Source organism: Arvicola amphibius, chromosome 1 (genome assembly GCF_903992535.2).
Source record: "Arvicola amphibius chromosome 1, mArvAmp1.2, whole genome shotgun sequence".
Lineage (NCBI taxonomy): Eukaryota > Metazoa > Chordata > Mammalia > Rodentia > Cricetidae > Arvicola > Arvicola amphibius.
Genome location: NC_052047.1, coordinates 13,170,018 through 13,191,106, shown reverse-complemented (window position 1 = coordinate 13,191,106; position 21,089 = coordinate 13,170,018). Strand labels below are relative to the sequence as shown.

At 42.2% G+C, this 21,089-nt stretch overlaps 1 protein-coding gene across 2 annotated transcripts; it reads right to left on the bottom strand.

The window, feature by feature from the left end:
* Nucleotides 1-469: 469 nt before the first annotated feature.
* Nucleotides 470-18,710, bottom strand: Nup54 (nucleoporin 54). 2 transcript variants are annotated; one of them, XM_038331160.1, is made up of 13 exons: nt 18,534-18,710; nt 17,798-17,959; nt 14,799-14,882; nt 14,559-14,708; nt 12,676-12,902; nt 10,329-10,516; nt 8,689-8,885; nt 7,522-7,576; nt 7,060-7,153; nt 4,474-4,581; nt 2,650-2,769; nt 2,290-2,400; nt 470-1,244 (listed from the first exon to the last, which is right to left on the bottom strand). In XM_038331160.1, exons 1-13 carry the CDS (start codon nt 18,598-18,600, stop codon nt 1,116-1,118), a joined length of 1,692 nt encoding a protein of 563 aa, XP_038187088.1. In that variant the 5' UTR covers nt 18,601-18,710; the 3' UTR covers nt 470-1,115. The 2 variants fall into 2 exon arrangements, with proteins under 2 accessions (XP_038187088.1, XP_038187081.1); XM_038331153.1 differs by lacking the exon at nt 17,798-17,959.
* Nucleotides 18,711-21,089: the final 2,379 nt, after the last annotated feature.

Sequence of the window (21,089 nt, the reverse complement as noted above, 5' to 3'; positions counted from 1 at the left end):
GATGGGAACAACCAGGGAAGAGTGGTGTTATGTTCACATGCCACACACTCAACAGCAGCGACTATAAAATTCTAGCAGCCAACTTGGAAAGAAGCTTTACAGTCTCTACCTTTACAGTGTAACTCCTCTGCTTCATGAGGAGTCGACACAGCCCTTCCCCCACCACCCCTCATTAGTACAACAGCAAAGTTCACCGTGTTCTCTCGCAACAGCCCCCCGGTGTAAACCAAAGCACCACACAAACATACCGTAGTCAGGGTATCTGCAGAGGTGTCAACACCTGCGGCCCAGGTATGTCCTGAAGTCAGAAGTTGTATTTAAAACTGGTGGGCTATGGAAGAGTCCTATGATGTCATACTCAGCCACTGTTGTCAGATGTTAACATGAGGCTCTTCATCCTAGATGGTTTCACTTGTTAGACTCTAGTCAAAATATGACAAGTCCATAAATAAAACACCAGAGGACAGAATTACATAAAACTGCAAATTAACAATTTATTTTAAATTTCATTTTTAGAAATAAAAAGTTTGCAAAAATGGTGATTTTTGTTAAATCCTAATTGTTTAGGTATGTTCTGTTAAGTTCCAAATAAGTAAAATAATATAAAAATATATCTTCAAGTCTTCATAGAACAAAAGGAAAACCACACAAATCATTAAATATTTTGGGATTTTCTTTACTCCCCACTGCTGATCTCACAGATATAAAATGCAGATATGCATTTAACTCTGAAGCAGTCTCCACAGCATGTAGTTACGGTTTATTCTGTTATGTAGAAGTAGCTATGTTTCATTCGTGCTATGGAAAACGGGACTGGAGAATAACCTTTAAACACCATGACCATACTTAATGCTGCTGTCAAATGTACAACAGTGCATATACTCCGGGTAATCGTGTACTTTTTTAAGTAAATAGAGCTTTTAGATAAAAAATTTTCAGATTCTCTTTGAAGAGCTTTGTGGTGTCCATTTCAGATTTAATGTACAGTGATTTCTCAGGAACCTCAAACATGCCAGCGAGGAAAAGGATTCTTTTTCCCGTCCATGTAGTCATCGTACAGAAGGCCTGCTGTAGCAAGATGCACTTTATGAACCTCGGAGCACGTCTGTAAATGGTCAGCTAAAGACACCGCCTCTGCTATGGATGGTTTCATTCAATCCATGCTCTACCAGTTTTATATCTTCTAGGTCATCTTTTATGATGCTAATCAAGTGGCTAAGGCCTTCCTGTTGTTGTTTCAAATGCTAGAATGAATTAAGAAAATAAAACATCAGTGTGCTACCCACAAAACAGCACTAGCGACTATATACAACAAGCATGCAGCCAGACAACTACCACCAACACATGTCTACTGTGTTTTAGATGTGTTTTCTAGACCTGCCTCCCGAACACTGGACAGTGGGTGTGTACTGTCTGTTGCTGTGGTGCTGGGCTCCATGCATAGCAGGCAAGCACTCTACCAACTGAGCTACATCCCCAGTCCCAGCTTCTCAATTTAATACACAGATCATTCTAGATTATAATAAAACGCAGTTTACCTTCCCACTGACCTGAGTACTCCACTGCCCACCCTTTGACACATCTATTATGTGGACAGATTGTGGAGGGAGGACGTTTGGCTCTTTATATGCGGGCATTTTCAGTGTCCAGAGATGTGTACATTCACATCGTTGGGCACTTTGCCTCACAGAAGGGGAATCATACATTACTTGTCCTTCTATGACCACATATTTCAAGGTCTACCCATTTGTTGCATGTGTCAGAATTTCCTCCTCTTTAGGAAGGAGTCATACTGCACTATATGTGTTTGTACATAGGAGTATAAATGTCTTTGCAGATCCCTGGTAGTTTATACCTTGAATCTCAGCACTCAAGTGGCAGAGGCAGATTCTGAGTTCAAGACCAACCAGGGTTACATACTGAGACCTTGTCTCTCAAAAATAGATGGAGAACTGCCAAATAATATGGCAATTCTACTTTCACTTTTGTTGTTTGCGAGACAGGGTTTCTCTGTGTAGTCCTGGCTGTTCTGGAACTTGCTCTGTAGACCAGGCTGGCCTTGAACTTAGAGATCACTTGCCTCTCTCTGCCTCCCAAGTGCTGGGATTAAAGGCATACATCCCCAATGCCCGACTACTTTTAATTTTTTTGAGGAAGCAATGTTTTTTTATATTTTATGATACTTAAAGGTGCCTGAAGGTTACAACTTCTCCATATTCTAATGAGCGAGTATTTCTGCTGTTGAGCAGCAGCCATCCTGATAGGTATGAGGCTGTAAGCTGAGCTCACCTGCTTGATTTCTCGCAAGAGGTCCGCATCTATGTAATACCTCTCTTCAGACTTCACAGCTCCAAAGTGATTCTGCATCCTGATCTGGGACATCAGTTCATTTAGTCGACCCTAAGAATGAGCCAGAGACAAGCACTAACACTAACAGCTACTACTGAAGAAGGCTGTTTTTGAAAAGATAGCTTCAAAACCATCAGTTAAAACTCCCAGGTCTTTGATTTGAAGCACTAATGCAAGCCAAAAGTACCGTGACTGGGAATTTATTTTCGGAAGTTCTAATTAGTGCAAACAAACACACTGCTGTACGTTCCTGTTCAGCTCCCCAAGCAGCCTCCAGCCAGGCTGACCACCAAGTCTTACTTTGAACTGAGTAGGGGCATTCAGCTCGCCCTGAATAGTGTCCAGCTGAACCCGCAGCTGCTCCTCATCAGCCTGGATCGCATAGCCGCTCTTCCTTTGAATCTCCTGTTTGATTAGGACCTGTAAAAGAGAAGACACCGGTACGAACTAGTAGACTAGTTTTTAAAATCAATTATGGACTTGCTGATAGACACTGGCTGAGAACTAATACGGGGTACTTTGAAATCCTAGCACTCGGGAGGCTAAAGCATGAGGAAAAGGCTGAGGCCAGCCTGACGAAGGAGAGAGCTCCAGGCCAGTCGAGGTTGCATAGTTGAGACCCTGTCTCAAACAGTTTAAAAAAAAAAGAGAGAGAAGAAGAGGAGGAGGAGGAGAAAGAAGAAGAAGAAACAATCCTAGTGCTTTATGTTTACTCTGAAGTGCTTCTATATATCTGCCTACATCCCAATTAGATTTTTTTTCTCTATTTTGTTTTGCTTTTTCGAGACAGGGTTTCTCTGTAGCTTTGGAGCCTGTCCTGGAACTAGCTCTTGTAGACCAGACTGGCCTCGAACTCACAGAGATCCATCTGCCTCTGCCTCCCAAGTGTTGGAATTAAAGGCGTGTGCCACTACCACCCGGCCAATTATATTTTCTTATTAAAGAAAATATCTTTGTATAAAACGTAACACAGCTAATCCCAGCTGTGTCCACAGTGCTAGGATTACAGGAATGCACCACAACACGGAGATTTAGTCAATTTCACTGTAAAGCTTTCTGGCCACGTGAGCATCCTGCTAATGTCTGAGTTATACGGGTTAAATGGGTGAGTGGCTCCTGAGAGACATGGCAAGTCTCTGTAGAATGACAAAAATATCCTAAAACTGAAAACACACTCACAGATGGTATATTATATCCTTTGAGTGAGGTAAGTGTATGATATATGAACTATATACCTCAATGAAATTGTTCAAAGAGGAAAAAAAGCCATAAATATTTTTCCTTGATTTAGGAAGATTAAAGAACATAAAAACTAGCTTTTTATTACTTAGACAAAATTCAGCAATGAAATTAGCTACACTGTGGGCTTCCACGTGGACTTTAGTAACTCTCCTCTGCTCTCCAGCTATTACCAGTTCTTTCACTTTGCTGTACCTTACTTTTGGTGATTTCTATTTGTTAGAGAAAATCACCTATCTCCCCGGGTTTCAAATCTGAAACACCATCTTTCTACTACTTAGGCCCGTGTGTGGCACGGTTTCTCTGGTCGGACGTTTCTCTCTGAGATGGTCACTCATCTGACGGCCATCCACAGTCAGCTTTTCACGTCTGTGCACAGCCACTCGGAATGTGCCGCTGTTTCTCACCTCTCTTACAGGTGTCAAGCGTACCTTAATATTTCTAAACTTTCTTAACAGTGAGCTCAGATTTTTATTTGGTATTTCGACAAAGGCTTTCGAATCTGGTCTGTAGCACTTTTCTCATGACAATTTATGATTTCCCCTTCTGTTGCTGTCCCAGTCTGGTAAACTGGTGACTGGTTTAATGGCACACATGGTCACATTTTTTCCCTGGCACTCAAATATGTTCTATACTTTAGGGAGCCAGGAGTTGCTGATTTTATATCTTCCCTGTACCAAAAGTGTTTCTGTCACCTTGTCACTAAGAGGAACTTTAAAAATATTTTTACCCTTATTTCTCATCCTGTAGGATCTTCCCTCCAAATTTCTGTTGTAGGATCAACCCTCCAACTTAGGTCTTTTTCCTATTTAAAAAACATTTCCTATTTGGTGTGTATTTCACTTATAACCTCTTATAAACACTGGGGGAATTTCACATTATTACCTGTAAGGTTCTGTGGGAGAGATCCATGAGCTTCCGCTTGTACTGTGCTATCTTGGCCATAGTGGTAGTTTGATTCTTTTGTAGCTCACTAATATCTTCAGATATGATCTGTTAAAAAGACATGTTTTTGAGGATAAACCAAGCGTGACACAACAGCTATTTAACAGGCAAACCTACGTGTACTAGCCTAATTCTCAGATAACCCTGAGAGCCATCTCTCAAAACATTAGCTTTAGTTCGCCATTTTAGCATTTGTAAATTCCTTTTTGTGTGTGCACGCCTGTGTATTTGTGTGTGTGTGTGTCTGTGTAGGTGCACTAGAGTCCAGAGAGGCCTGGCACAGGTGTTTGGCATCCAGCCTTAGTCTTCTGTGCAGTGCAAGCTCTTGACCGCCCAGCCCCATGATTCTGTATTTTGTTTCCTTCCTTTACATGTCTAAAAATTAAAAAGCACTATTCCAAAATTTCTTTAGAGCTTTCAGATATTTAGTGATGAGGCAGCATACTGTGAAAACAGTAACATTTCAGAAATAAAGAATTTTAAATAGACCCAGGCCTGACTGAAAAAAAATTAGGATCTGTCAGACACTGTTGGACTTAGGGTTCACAGTCTGAAGTTGGTGGAGCTGGGAAGAAAGTATACTCCATATCTTGGTACCGAATACCTGGAGGGGATAATCAGAACAGAGAGAAAAAGGAATGAAATAAATCCAAAAAGTGAATATGTGAATATATTTTTTTCTCCCTGGCTAGTGATGTTTTTTGTCTGGCCTAAAATCCTAATACTTTGCCCAATGGTATGTTAAGCTTACCAAGGCAGACTTAATTTGTGTGTGCACATGTGCACGTGTATGTGCTCTGAGAGTACAAGGCACATGCGTGTGTGGAAGCCGGAGGGATAACCTCAGGTATCTTTTTTTTTTTTTTGAGATGCAGGGTCCCTTGGAATTTGTCAAGGGAGCTGAGCTGGATGAGCAGTGAGCTTCAGAGACCTGCTGTCCCCACCCCCTAGCGCTGGGACTATAGTCATGGGCTATCACGCCTGGCTTTCTCACCGGCTCTAGAACTGAAGCCAGGTCACACTGCTCTGCACGTTAACAATGGCCTCATTCCGTCCCAAACACGTTACAATCTCTCCATCACACTAAAGCATCCCAACCTATGGTCGTCCCTATCATAATTAGTTTCTATGCCACTGGAGTGTTAAAGAGGACAAAAAGGTTGGATAAGCTATGTTACTATGCCCACCTACGTAGATCACCTTTGTTTGGGGTGGGAAGGGGGACACACTTGGGAACTGAACCAACCTAAGGCCCAGCATATACTACACAAGCACTCTACCACTCAGCTACATCCATCAGGCCCCTTTTCACATTTTATTTTGAGACAAGATCTCACTACATTGCCCGGGTGGGCCTTGAATAACGGTTGTATCCAACTAAAGCCTTGAACTTGCGATCCTCTTGCCTCAGCTTCCCATGTAGCCTTGATTACAGACAGGCCTGTAACACCAGTATGGCCTCCATTACTTTTAATGAGACACCAGGACATTATTGAGGGGACAAAGGACAAATTTAGGTTGCTATGTTTATCACCCAAATTTATTTAAAAAATTGGAAGTCAACAACAAAAAAAAGAGGATGTATAAGATTTTTGAAGAGAGTATCTAAAAACTAGTTCGAAGGACATGGACGGCCTCAATATTAAAGGATGAAATGATTCAACATCACGAACCAGTCCTCACCAGGTGCAGTGATGCGCAAACACCTGGAATCTCAGTACTTGGGAGGCAGAGGCAGGGGAATCAGAAGTTGAAGGTCATCCTTGGCTACACAATTCATTTTAGGGTGATACTTATGAATTCAGCGTGTCCAGCCTAACATCATGAAGTGTCTGGAAATTGGACCACAGAGAAATCATGCTGAAATTTTTGGGCAGAGAAATACTGGAAAGGAGGAATAGCTACATGGTGATATTTGCAGGGCTCTGTCCCGACACAGCCACACAAATGCTGGATCAGTGTAACAGGAGAACTGCGTCCCCAGAACTCATCACTTTATAAACAGTAAGCTCACTCCTGTCTAATGAAATCGAAACTGCATGTCAGAGAACATGGAGGTCAATTCAGAACACCCACAGTTTTGTTTTAGAAGTTAATCAGGGTTGGACTTGCTAAATCCTTGGATTAAAAATATAATAAAAAGAGAGATGACTTTGAATAAATCTAAACTCATAAAATATGTCAAGACAAATCTATCGGTCAGATGTTAAGAGCTCTTCCAGAGGACCCAGGTTCAATTCCACACTCATGGCAGTTTTTAATTCCAGTTCCAGGGGATCTGACGCCCTCTCTAGCTTCCAAGATATTGCACAATATGTGGTGTGCAGACCATATAGGTACCAGCTATACACATAAAAATAAAGAAAAAACAGTGTATGTGCAGGGCTGCTATCACAAAGAAAGCTGGTACAGGAAGCTGTCATGTTCTGCAGTGTACGAGTTCCTCTAGGAAAAAATAGCACACACGGGAAAAACAACTCCTAACTTTTGTTCACTCAGGATAGAGAACGCAAAATGAATGCTTACATCTAATCTGGTCTGATGCTGCTTAGTCATCTGGTCTTGAACCTTCAGTCTTCGAAGCAGCTCTTTGAAACCCACCATGGGTACAGGAATTAATCTAAAATGCAAGGTTGCTTTTCAGAACTTATAAAACCAATAAGATGTATTTTGTAACAGACCTCATGAAATTTACAAGGAATTTCTAGTCCACAGCATTGAGATCAACAAGCTGCCATGCTATTTTCAACCTCCTTATTTTCAGTCAAAAACTCGCACTCACTGTTAAGGCAAATGTGACAGATGACTAGGATCCAGGTTTCCCCAGCCCTGCCCAGTCTCACCTCATCTTGCTGCCTTTCATGGCAGAACTGTTTTAAAAAGCAATGAAAATAACTCTTCAAATGCAAGAATACAACTAATAGCCCATGTCTGTTTGCTTCCTTTCTGGTAAGTACCAGTCTGTATATAAAATAGTGATACACTTACTTTTCAGAATCGGGGTTATCCACCTTGGCTTGTTCCCAAATAATAGGATCAACACCTACCACAAACAAAAATATTCTTATAAAACATGATTTTCTGTGTTTATATTTGTATGGGAAATGCTTTCTTAAAGTCAGAGTTCAGAAGTTATAATGAGGAATTACTTTTAAAAAATGTTCATTATAAAAATAATTTTATAAATATGAATTGAAAGGAAGTATCTGCAGCAGATAGAATAATACGTCCACCTCTAGCACACAAAGAGAGCCCACATAAACAAAAAGTGCAATGACTCGAACAAGAAATGAGCAAAGGACATAAAAAGGCTATTCTCAAGTATGAATAGTTATTTGACCTGTTATCAGGAAAATACAGACTCAATATTAATTTTTTGCTGCTGTGAGGGGCACAATACACTACAGTTGCAAATACACTGGTAGAAGGTCTCTGAACCTAACAAATGTAACGTGGCCACTGTGTCCCCTGGGCTGCCCCCGTCTCACTCTGCAGTCCAGGCTGTGCCCTCAAGTTCATGATCTGTACTCCATCTTTCAAGGCTGAGTTACAGCTACCAGAGACCTTATTCTAACAAAACTAAATACTCACATGCTCTAAGATACATTCCTACAGATATTAACTGCTGCTTAGTTTGGAAAGGTGAATGTATAGAAACAATATTGAATTAAGTAAGGTCTATCTATAGAATACTCTAGTGTTTAAATAGAGTAAAGTTCCTCTTCAACTGCGAACATGGGAGGCACTAAGAATCTGTAACTGAGAAGGCAGGCGGAGCGTGTGCGGCGCAGATCCTTTTCTACTCCGAGCACATTTGCCTACACTTGGAGCAGCAGAGTCCAGCGCTACTGTAGTTACCGCTAGGGAAGGGAGACAAGCTAGACTTATCAGTCTACTTACTTAGGATATCTAGACTTTTTTTTAAAGCATTAACATATTTAAGTAAGTAATTAAAGATAAAAAACCCAAAACACTTCTATCTACAGGCAGATGGGTTAAGAATTATTTTTGTCACTTTCCAAAATTTCTAATGTCTTAGTTATATAATTTAAACTTACAACTAACTAAAACACAATATTCAAGAATACATTCCAAATAAGCAAACACATGACAAGCTCCCGCACTAATAACCGACTAGCCAGCTACAGCACCTACCAGCAGGAGGGTTCTGCAGGAGCTGTTTGATCTGAGCAGGGGACAGCTCTGTTCTGGTCATAGACAGCGTCACCCCGAGCTGCTGCAGCTGTGTTTTAATGTTGGCTTGTTCAAAGTGGGCATACAGTGTTGTCGCTGGGACTCTTCTCGAGGTGCCATTTGGAGAACGCTCAACAACATAAATGACAACTTCTGTCCTGGAGGCAAACAACCAATTTATCACGCTGACTTCATGGCCCACAGCCACAAATGTCTGGAAAGACTGATGGCTGAAGTCAAAAGTGGTTTTTACAGGAGAAAAGTTTTTTTGTTTATTATTTTTTTAAATCTTAAAAGTAAACCTCTATATTAGGTTCATTTGTAAATCATCTTAAATAACAAAAACCAAAACGGGTAGGTAAATAAGGTAGAATTTAGGGGGCTGGAGAGATGGCTCAGAGGTTAAGAGCTGCTCTTCCAGAGGCCCTCAGTTCAATTCCCAGCACACATGGTGGCTCACAACCATCTGTAATGAGATCTGGTGCCCTCTTCTGGCATGTAGGTGGAACACTGTAATAAATCTTAAAAAAAAAAAAAAACTATCTCAAAATAAAAGAATAATGCTTAAAAAAAGGATAGAATTTATTTTTTGAGATGATTTGCTTAGCAGTATGTTTCTCTATCAAATGTTTCTTACTGTTCCCTGCTCCCTAGAACTATTGACTCTTATGATTCTGCCAAAACTTATGGGCTGCCTGTTGCAGGCAAGACCCAAGAAGTACAACCTGAGTCAGTCACTGGGTATTACTAGAAATAGTAACGATATAATTCACCTAACCTTAAATATCCAAAAGTAAGTATCTCGCCACCAAGAAGAAATTACGAAAGGACGAGGGAACTAGAGCTATCACACTGTTCATGAACGAGCAGAGTGCATGGGTTGGACACGGGACTGCATCTCTCTAACTCTAGCACACAGACAAGGCAGGAGGAGCACTCTAAGTACAAAGTGGATGGATAACCAGCACTACACAGTAAGATCATCTAAAACCCATCAAAAACAACAGCAACGAAAACCAAAACAAGCAAAAGGAGTTAGTTATTAAAACGCCCCAGTAAAGCTTCATGATGTGGGATGCCCCTCTGTAAGGCTGTGAATATGTTTTATTAGCATTGATTAATAAAGAAGTTAATTTGGCCAATAGCCACAATAGAGCCAGGTGGAAAATCCAAACAGATACAAGGAGAAAAAGGGTTGGAGTCAGGGAGATGCTGGCACGTGGCAATACAGATTAACAGGAATGAATTAATTTAAGATGTAAAAGCTAGTTAGTAATAAGCCTGAGCCATCAGTCAAATAGTTTGTACTTAATATTAAGCCTCAGGGTAAATATTCAGGAACTGGCGGGTGGGAGGGAAACCTCCAGTGATAGCTTCGGTCTGCATGCAGCTGCAATGTGCCCTGCGGTTCCTGAATGAAATCTACATCCTAGTATCTGCAAAGTTTATCTGATAAAAAATCCAAAACAAAGAAAACAGAACTTTTCAACACTTCTATAAATTTGTTAATAATCACCAACTAGAGATAGCATTCTGCTGAGATTTATGTTTCAGCAGCAGCAAAACCCACAAGGGAACAACCCACGCACATGTTTACTTACTGATCATCTGGCAGGGTCTTAATGCCCTCCACATTGACAGTCAGGGTCTGGTTTCCTCCCAAAACCTTATGCAATGATTCTACTAGCTGCTGCTGCTGGCTTCTAATGTCTGCTTCTTTCTTGTTGAAAACTAAAACCACCAGTCCATCTTCATCTTTATTATTGGGCATACAACTATAACCTACAGCCTGTGAAATGAATGATAGTATTAAAAATACATGCAGACGTTACACGAAATGTTTAATAGCTTAGCATCTGCTAAGATGATGGAAACAGCAAGCACTCTGTGGGATTCCACATTAGCAAACTTCATTTCCCTAAACTACATAAATTTAAATTTCCTCTCCAGTATAGGAACTAAAGAATTTTCTCTGGAAGATTGTGAAAGTCATTCATTTTCAGAGGTTTCTTATATATTGGAACAACTCATATGTCACACATGTAACTGCAGAAGTCATGGGCTGAATGTACTTACTTCACTATAGAGATGACTCATGAATCTTTACATTTTAAAGAAACAATTTACAAATAAAGTATGTTTAAGGTACAATGACACTGTCGAGATACTAATGATATCAAGAATGTCTATTTTATGACTACAGGTTACAAAAGTATGAAACAGGTTATTAGTGTAACATTAAATGAGTAAAATTACTACATATTATTAAATACAAGGAATTACACATTGCTAAAAATAGCTTATATATAGGAACATTTTGACCTTTGTCACCACTTATATGTAACTTTTAAAAAAGTTTATTCATATGTACATTATACATTTTACTATGTATATTATGTAGCAACTTTTAAGAAAAGTTAAAACATTTAAACTGATACTTCTATGTTTACTACTGTATTATCTTATCGCCAAACAACAATATTAAAAATTTCAACTAATAATTCAGATGATACAGAAATTAAATAACCCTAGTGTGCAAAGCTAAACTATAAAGTACTCCAAACTCTGAAACTTTCTGGTGTTAACATGATGTCTCAAGTTAAAAAAAAAAATTCTACAACTGACCTTCTATGATGGGTCACAGCACACAAACACACTAAAGTTACTGTATAAAATTACCTTTAAGGTATATGTACAAGCTGAAGCTACATAAATCAATTTCCTATTTAGAGGAGTTCCTCAAGGTATACCATTATATATAAATATTCCAAAAGTCTGAAAAGTCTAAAATCTGTAATACTTCTCTGGTCCTGAGGTGCTAGGGTGAAGTTCAGTGCAGAACGTGTAACTAGAACACATGAGGTTCTTTCTGGGTTTGATTCCTAAGCATCACCCCCCTATACCTTTACATTCCCCAAAAGGCAGGGTGAAGTACAAACTTGATTGTAATATATTGATTTGTTATGCGGAAAATGCAGTCAGCTGTGCGTGGTGGTGCAGCCTTATTATCTCAACACTCAAGAGGCTGAGGCAGGAGGATCATGAGTTTAAGGCCAGCTTGGACTATTGCAGCAAGAGCCTCTCTTCTGTTTTTCTTTGAAGAACAAAAAAATAAAAAAAGGAAAGAGAAGAGAGATCACATATATACAAAAACCAAAAACAAAGAAAGAAAAACAAATGGTCAAGTAGAACACTTCCACTGTCAAATTTCAATGAGATGGTTGTTTACAGACAGTGAGGCAGAACAAAGAGAACGGCCATTACTGTTCTCGCGCCTTTGGCACCAACTCTTGTAACAGTAACGGGTTCTACATGCCAAGGAGAACTTTCCAGACTAGTCAGATGAACACAGCCTAAGTCTGGTACCCTTTAAAGTGACAAGCAGACCACACTTTCTTTTTTGTTTGCGTGTATGTATGTATGTATGTATGTATGTATGTATGTATGTATGTATGTATTTAAGGGGGGGGCTGCCATGGGACACAGGGAGGTCAGAAGACAACTTTCAGGAGTCATGTGCTTTGGGGAGAGTGTCAAACTCAGATCATAAGGCTCGGTGACAAGCTCCTTCACCCACTGGGTCACCTTACAGCTCTGGGTTGGTTGTTTTGAGATGGGGTCTAATGTAGCCTGGGCTGGCTTCCAACTTGCTCTACAGCTGAGGAGGACTTGACTTCCGGTCCCTCTATGTCCATCCCTGAGCAGAGATTCAGGGTGTACCACCACAGCCATTGTTCCTCCGCTGCCAACACCTTCTTCCTCAGTCCTATTGTGGTGGCTGTGTGGTCACTCTGAACCATACACATTTTTCAAAAATCACTTTAAATTTATAATTTTTATTTAAAATAAGAAGTGTAGCCATACCATTCTTAAATGTCATTTTAATCTAAAAGTTACTATATCTCTTATGTTCACTCTTTAAATGAAGATCAAAGACACAACTGATACCTTAAATCGGCAAAAGGGATTTTCTTGTGTAAACTCCACGGGAGGAATGTTATTGTTGAAATATCCTTTTCCTGTTCCCCAGAAAGCCTGAAGCTGGTTCCATTTTGCCAAAATGGCATCTCTCTCATCCCCCAGCAATGTTGGAGCAGAAAGTGCACTGGCAGTGTTGATGAGCTGGTTGGACTGGGCAGGAGCCTGTGCAGGCTGACTGAAGAGACCACCTAAAGCTTAGAAAGGAAAAACAACAAAAATACAAGTCCAGAAAACTTAGATTTAAGGAACAGAGAGTAAACCCCTTCCCAGCTGTCATGTCCTAACTTGGGAACCTATCTGTATACTATCTTACATGCGGGTGAGAGTCGCCAAGGAAACTGAGAGGTAAAGCAAACAAGTGTCAGCTGCCCACAGCTTGAGGCCATCAAAGAGAAGCAGACTGGAAACAGCTGAAATGGCCCATTAAATGAGCAACAGCTTGTGGGATGTTCACTTTAGATGCTGTCAAGGTCTTGCATGTCACTGACCGCTCTGTAGGGAAGGGCAGAGGGCATGGCTATCTGAGCAAACAGCTCTACAGATGCTTCAATGGCACAGTTAGAAAAAAGATAGGACTGCTGAGACCTGATGCTTGAGAGACGGGGCAGCTGACCGCACCTAGAGCTTTAAAAATGAAACAAGCCAGCCGTGGTGGCGCACACCTTTAATCCCAGCACTCGGGAGGCAGAAGCAGGGAGATCTCCATAAATTTGAGGCCAGCCTGGTCTACAAGAGCTAGTTCCAGGACAGGCTCCAAAGCTACAGAGAAACCCTGTCTCAAAAAACAAAGAGATGGTGCTTGTTGCTCTTCCAGTGGATCCATGTTTGACTCACAATGGACCAAAGTAAACAAAGTTTAAATGCTTGGTAGCCTAATTTTAAAAAACAGGACCCAGAAGGCTGAGGCCAATGAAGCAAGATTTTGCTGACACACTCCTAGGAAAAAAAAAGAGCTGGAGAGACAAGTCCTATTGGGGTGTGTGGGGATCACAGGGTGACTGTGTTACCCAACATTAAAAACAACAACAAACCAGAACCACATAAGTGAGGTAAAATTTGTTACAGATCAATTTCAACAAACAAATGCAAGAAGAACCTAGATGAACATAACTCCTTAATCTGTAATAAATGAACTGATCTAAGTAATGATTACCAATGACTGCTAGAATCATTACAAAAAACTAGATATTCTATACCTCTTGATAAAGGATATATAACATCGTCTTACAAATAAAAAAATACGAAACTATCTATGTAAATAAGCCCCTAGATTCCACTCAACAATAAGAGATACAGATGACAAACACTATGTTTAACTACGTAGGAATGAACAGTAAAGAACTAGCTGAAATCCTCTGAAAGACAAAAGACAGGATTTCTTCCATGAATTGATAATATAAAAGAAGGCCTGCAGAGATCTAAGAATGGCAAAGCTGAAGAGTTATGCTGACACGCTCGCACAGGAAATGAAGAAGGCCATGAGGTGGGGTAACAGTTCCTCCAGCGGAGCACTACCTACAAGGAAACGCGGAGCTGCTCAGGGTCTGTCTTGACATGACAAGAGTGTGCCCATATAAATCATACAGTAAGTCACACTATATACAGATTTCTCCACTTGTATTACTGTTAGAAATGACAAAACTTTTAATGGACCGACCGCAAGTACAGGCTCTTCCATCCTAACAGTGCCATTCGGGCTTTCCCTAACTCTCGAGCACAGCACGAAGAGCAGCTTTTGAAATTCCTTGGAACCGATCTGTAGTCCTCAACAGGAAGACAATCTGCATTTGAAGCCATGGCGCTAGCTGTTACGGCCACAACTTTACATGTGAAGATAAAATCCCACTTACTAGTTTGCTGTTGCTGCTGCGGCTGCGTATTAAATCCTCCAAACCCCAGGCCGGTTCCCAAACCAGTACCCAAACCGGTACCAGTTCCCGTTGCTGTGCCAAAACCAGTACCGAAGCCAAAACCTTTGTTCTGAGTGCCACCGAGAAGGCCTTTCAAGGAAAAATCAGAATCAGGTAAGTTAAGAACAACGTTTCTAACGTCTCCCGTATGTCCTTCTGCAGATGACTTGGCTCTCTTACCTGTACTGCCCGTGTTTGTTGGGGCAGAGAAGCTGAATGCAGAGCCTGCAGTTGTAGTTGTTGTTCCAAATCCTCCAAACCCACCTAATTTAAATAAAAAAGATAAAACATAAAGGTTCTTTTGCGTACATAGAGGGAATTCATCTTCAAATATTTTTAAAGTAGTTGCTAAATACAAAGAACATATTGATCTAAATTTTTCCTTTTTTGCAGCATCATTAAAAAAATCCTACACTATTACTAATACACCGCAAGAAATAAATGATGAAGTATTTTAAATAGAAATAACACGGTGCAATACATAGTCCTTTTAACTAAATGGGTAAAATGATTAAAAAAAATGTTAAAACCTTTGCCATAACTGTAAAATGATACAGATGTACCTTTAGACTAGCTATTACAAATTGAAGTGTCTGTATGATTTTGACTAACAAAATTAATGAGACTAAGCATTTACTGACAATGGAGTTGTTTAAAAAGTAGCTTTGCATCAGGTAGTGGTGGCCTTTAAACCCAGCACTCGGAAGGCAGGCAGATCTCGGTGAGTTCAAGACCCTGGAAAAGCCAACAAAATGAAAAAACAAACTAGCATGTTATGGCAGCAGATGGCTTTGCCAGCTTGCAACCATATGTAATTTCCATAACTTAAATTACATCTACATTAGCTTACGTTTCTCCTTAGTCTGTGTGTAACAACTTTTCAAAGGAAACACCAACAGGCTTCTTACCTCTGTAAAATAACAACGTTTTTCTTGAAGGAGGTAAAGGAAAAAAGTGGAGGTGCGTCAGGAAAGGGAGCCAAGGCTACCACGCGCCTCGAAGGCACATCATGGCAACTGACTGATTTTACTTTTAAGTAAATCTAGAAACAAAATGACATATCTAACAATATATGACTAGAATGAAATGTTAGCCCAGTTTTTAAAAAGAGTATCGGTAGTAGTTACCTATTTAGAAATATGCTGTCAAAGACATTTAAAACAAACATCTGAACCATAAATGCTGGGTTATACTCCAGATTTCTGAGAGTTTAACTTGAACCTCACTTATTTCTTGTAATAGGATAGCCTCATCAAGATTGCAACAGAGGATGGGTTTGGTAGTGAGTGTCTGCAATCCCATCAAGAGAGAAGCTAATGCAGGATGACAACTTCTAAATCAGCTTGGGCTACATAGTGAAAAGCTGTCTCAAAAAATTTTTTAAGCTGCCAGGCGGTGGTGGCGCACGCCTTTAATCCCAGCACTCGGGAGGCAGAGGCAGGCGGATCTTTGAGTTCGAGGCCAGCCTGGTCTACAAGAGCTAGTTCCAGGACAGGCTCTAGAAACTACAGGGAAACCCTGTCTCGAAAAAACAAAAAACAGAAAAAATTTTTTAAGCTAGTTTAAATCAATTTTGTGGTGCTGGGATCCTGCACATGCTAGGTAGGCAAGTACTTCATCACTTGATGACACTCTCCAACTTAAAACAATACAATTCAGATTTGGAAATTTAGTGCATAGGCTGCTGCACACACGTAACATAGATTCTACTGCAATATTGCCAGCTAAACTTTTTGATGCAACACCTAAAATAGGAAGTACTGTCTTTAGTCCCCCTTTATCTTCCTACTTTCAAAGAATAACTATGTTACCCCAACTGGCTACACAATAAAAACACTAATCAGTATCTTATCATGTTTCAAATAACCAAAAATGCTTTTTTAGTAAGAGCAGACCTGCATGGCTACAAAAAATTTAATTTTATAGCTCTTTGCTTAGGCTGTTGATTAACATATTTAAAAGCCATCAAAACACAATTTTATTTGTACAACTCAAAACTCAACAGTGACAACTTCAAACGGACATGAAATCAAGCAAATACAAACAGGTTTATTTGTTGCTGTTGAACATGGATTTGCTTTATTCTGAAACATAAATTTCAAAATAAGGTTTGTTTTGCCCAGTGCCAATTTTAAGCAAAATAGAAAACACAAACACAGCAAGGGCAGTGCTATGTAAACACCTATAATACATCTTTATCCTTAGCACGTTCAAGTCTATGTCACATTGTTTTCAACTCAGAGAATAAGATGATATACAGAATGTGGAACCAAGTGAATGGACAAAATACCTAACTGTCCAAGTCAGCTCAGGAAGTAATGTTTACCAAATGCATATAATTGGCATGGGCAGAAGTGGCATAACATAGACTATGGACGATAAATTCATATACGAGCAGCTGAGGGTCGAGATGTTTCCAAGGGTCACTTTACGTTGAGCTCACATAAATTGGGACAAACACACCCATTATATTTGTGTTTTGAAAAATTTAAAGATCTTCAAACCTGCAGATTAAAAAAATCTTCATAATTCTCCTTTTGAGTGCAAAGATGTCTAGCCTACTTTTTTGAACTCAATGTCATCTGGTAAATTAAAATGCTCATGGAGCCTTTCCCAAAAATGTAGCAAAGAATTGGAGATTCTTTCTACAATTACATCTCTTATAGAAATACATACTAACAGTTGAATTAATGGAAGAAAAACGTTGTCCTACAGATTGAAAAACAAGACAAGTCACCGCTGTTCGTATAAGATTTGTTTCTCTTGGAAACACAAGGACAATAAATGAAATCCCAATGAAATATGTATAAAAAATGAAAAATGACTGCAGGAGTCCAAGAATCCCAGGGAACCGCTGAGCTTATACTGCAGCTAATAATTTGAAAAACATTCTAATTCAAAATAAATTCCATTTCAAATTCTTATTTTGAAGGTGTACTCTGTATGATTAAATGCAAACCCACAAACGAAAATTCTAGCTCTCCAGGCTTTCTAATTAAAAAAAAAATCACATCTTTTAAGAAAGTCAAAACTTGATATACACTCAATTTGACCTCAGGAAACAAACCCTTCCCTTATTAGAGAAGTGCAATCCCCCCCTCCCCAAACTCTAGGAACATCGGAACATTCTTGGACTCCAGCCCCCGACCCTCGTTATACACATGACCCGCAGTATCTACCTGCACTCGTCAGACTGTTACCAAAATTGAACGGAGTCGCCGATGTGGTAGAAACACCGAAATTCCCAATATTAAAGTTCACTGCAGGGTTAGCAGTTAATCCGAAACCCCCAAAATTAAACCCACCGGCGGTGGAGTTGGCAGTCTCAAGCCCACCAAATCCTGATAGACGTGGAGGCAGAGAAACAAAAATTTGAAAAGGTGAGAGGTGGGGAAGAGAAAAGGAAAAGAAAGCAAGATAAGAATTACAAGAATCAGCAAGAGGCTTCACAGCGTGGATAAACCTGACCGGCACCGGAACCGGTTAAGAGAGCCGAGGAGGTGGGGACAGAGAAAGGAGCGAAGGGCACCAGGGGCAGGGGCCAGCATCCCCCGGGCTGGGGTGGGAACGGAGGAAAGCCCTCTGGCCCAGTAGGCCGAGCCGGACGAGGGGTCGCGGGGTCCCGGGAAGGGAGAGGGGCGTCGCCTACGGCCGGCCTCCCCCGGGCGGAGTCCCCGTTGGCGGGAAGCCACCCGGCGGCCGGGCCACGCGGGATGCGCGCGCCGTGCGAGCCCCAGGCCGAGCCTGAGCAGCCCGCGGCCCTCCCGCCACCGCCGCCGTCGCCAACCCTCTCCAAATGTCCCCAAGGTGTCCCGCGTGCCAGGGCGACCCCGGACCCCCAGCCGGGTGGTATAGGACCGAGGGGGCGGGCCCAAGGCTTCCGTGCCTTGGAAGGAGGTCCAGGGGCTGACTCACCCGCGGGTGCCGCGGTAGCTGCAGAGGTGCCAGACGTGCCCGATGGAGCCCCAAAATTGAAAGCCATGTCGCGGGAGCAGTGCTTAGGTTGTCCCGGGCTCCCGCGGCTCCGCGCTCAGTGCTCTCCGCTCTTCCGTCCGTCCGGGAAACGTCGGGCTGCACCATTAGTTCCGCCTCCTTTCGGGACTAAGCGGAGGAGGGAGGAACCAACCAAGGCCGGAGTATGGAGGAGGGGGGTACAACGAGAACGCCTCCGTTCCGCTCACTTCCGGGGGTGTGTTGTGGCTTCACGTGGCGCAGGGCGTCACAACAAAAGGGAGGTGAGGGGCTGCTGGGCGAGGAGTGTCGCCTGCCAGCTCTTAAAAGCCACCTTAGCGAGAGGATTCGGTGCGGAGACTGCGAGCACTAGGGTGTGATGGTGCTGACCTTACCACCGAGCTGGGGCCTTCCCGAGGACATGAGGACGGAGCAGATGAAGCAGCTGAGAAAGAGGCTTTTAGGAGTGATAGAAAGATAATGGGGATGTAGCAACACGTGTGTTTACTACGTGGCACGCACGCTACACCCCGTTTTTGCATAAACTTAATCCCCAGCTGGTTTTCAGACAGTTTACCACTGTCGTCATTGAACCAGAGGGAGGGCTGACCCCGAATGAAACAAACGAGCCTTCTAACTGCTAAAGCCTGTGCCCTGTGTTGCTCTTCTGGGGGACATTTAATCCTCAACCACACAGAGAAATTCTTGTTATTGACTGATTCGCACGGATGAGATGGAAGCGTCCCCAAAGTCAGTTCCCTGGTACATCCTGGAATCTAGTTTGGAACAAGGTTTTTCCCGACATTTTCTGAAGGGGTTAAACTCTCCCACTTTCATAACTGAATTTAGGTTCCAGTTCTCAGAAAAGGGCACACAGGTGTCTTTTCCAACAAAAGGCCCTTCGATTCAGGCTGCGGGGAGAGAACAGAGGGCCTAAGTCAGCCTCAAGGTGTCTCAAGGACAAACCCAGCAGCCCCCTTCTGAGTCACAACCAAGCTTCTGCAGTGTGTCAAAAAATAAGACTAAACCAATAAATAACCCAGGACGGTGGTGGCGTGTGCCTTTAATCCCAGGATTTGGGAGGCAGAGGCAGGCAGGTCTCTCTGAGTTCAAGGCCAGCCTGGTCTACAAGAGCTAGTCCTAGGACAGCCAGGACTGTTACACAGAGAAACCCTGACTCGAAAAACCAAAACAAACAAACAAACAACCCCCAAAACAAACAAACAACCCCCAATCCAAAAACCAATCTAACTAACCAATTATGTAGCTGTCCCTGAAACTCCCCTTGGCTGTGCTTAAAAGGAGCCTACATGTCCCTCTTGGGTTTGGGGTTGACGCCATTTTGTACAGGTGAAGGACTGCTCATGCATGCTGGTATAATAAACACTCTTTGTTCTTGCATACTATTTGAGTCTGGGGTCTTCCTTCAGTGTTTCTGTGGACCCTGCATTCGTAGAAGTATTTATGGTATTTTGAATATATATTCCTACCTCTAAACTTTCTCTCACATTCCACCCCTCCTATTAGTTTCCTTTGTTCCCCAGTGGCTTTATTTCAGTTTTCATAGTACGTGTGTGTGTGTATTTAAACTTAGGAATCATAAATGAGAAAAATTTGTCCTTATGATTATCTTCAGTCATATCCATTTTTGTGCAAATGATGTAACTTCAGTGCTTGTGGTTGAAAATCTACACCACCTTTTCTTTACATGTCCGTCTGCTGTCGGGCAGCTTCTTTAACCATTGTGACCGGTGCTGCCGTCGACGCTGACAGGCACGTGTCTCTGTGATAGGCTAACATGGAGTCCTTAGAGGTGTAGCTGAGGCCTATGGTAGATCTTGTTTGACTTTTTCTGAGGAACCCATTTACCCCAACTTATTTAGTGTGTGTTGGGGGAGGCCAGAGTTTGATATGGGTGTCTTTCTAATTTACTCTTATCTTTTGCGACAGGGTCTCTCACTGAATCTGGAGCGCATCCATTTGGCAAGAGTGGCAGGCCAGCAATTCCCGTGGCCTCCTGACTCTGCATGTCCAGTGCTAGGTGCTAGGTGAACCCACGGTGTCCAGTGCTAGGTGCTAGGTGAACCCACGGTGCCCAGTGCTAGGTGCTAGGTGAACCCACGGTGCCCAGTGCTGGGTGATAGGTGAACCCACGGTGCCCAGTGCTAGGTGCTAGGTGCATCCACGGTGCCCAGTGCTAGGTGAACCCACAGTGCCCAGTGCTGGGTGATAGGTGAACCCACAGTGCCCAGTGCTGGGTGATAGGTGAACCCACGGTACCCAGTGCTAGGTGAACCCACGGTGCCCAGTGCTGGGTGATAGGTGAACCCACGGTGCCCAGTGCTGGGTGATGGGTGAACCCACGGTGCCCAGTGCTGGGTGCTAGGTGAACCCATGGTGCCCAGTGCTAGGTGCTAGGTGAACCCACGGTGCCCAGTGCTAGGTGATAGGTGAACCCACGGTGCCCAGTGCTAGGTGCTAGGTGAATCCACGGTGCCCAGTGCTAGGTGCTAGGTGAAC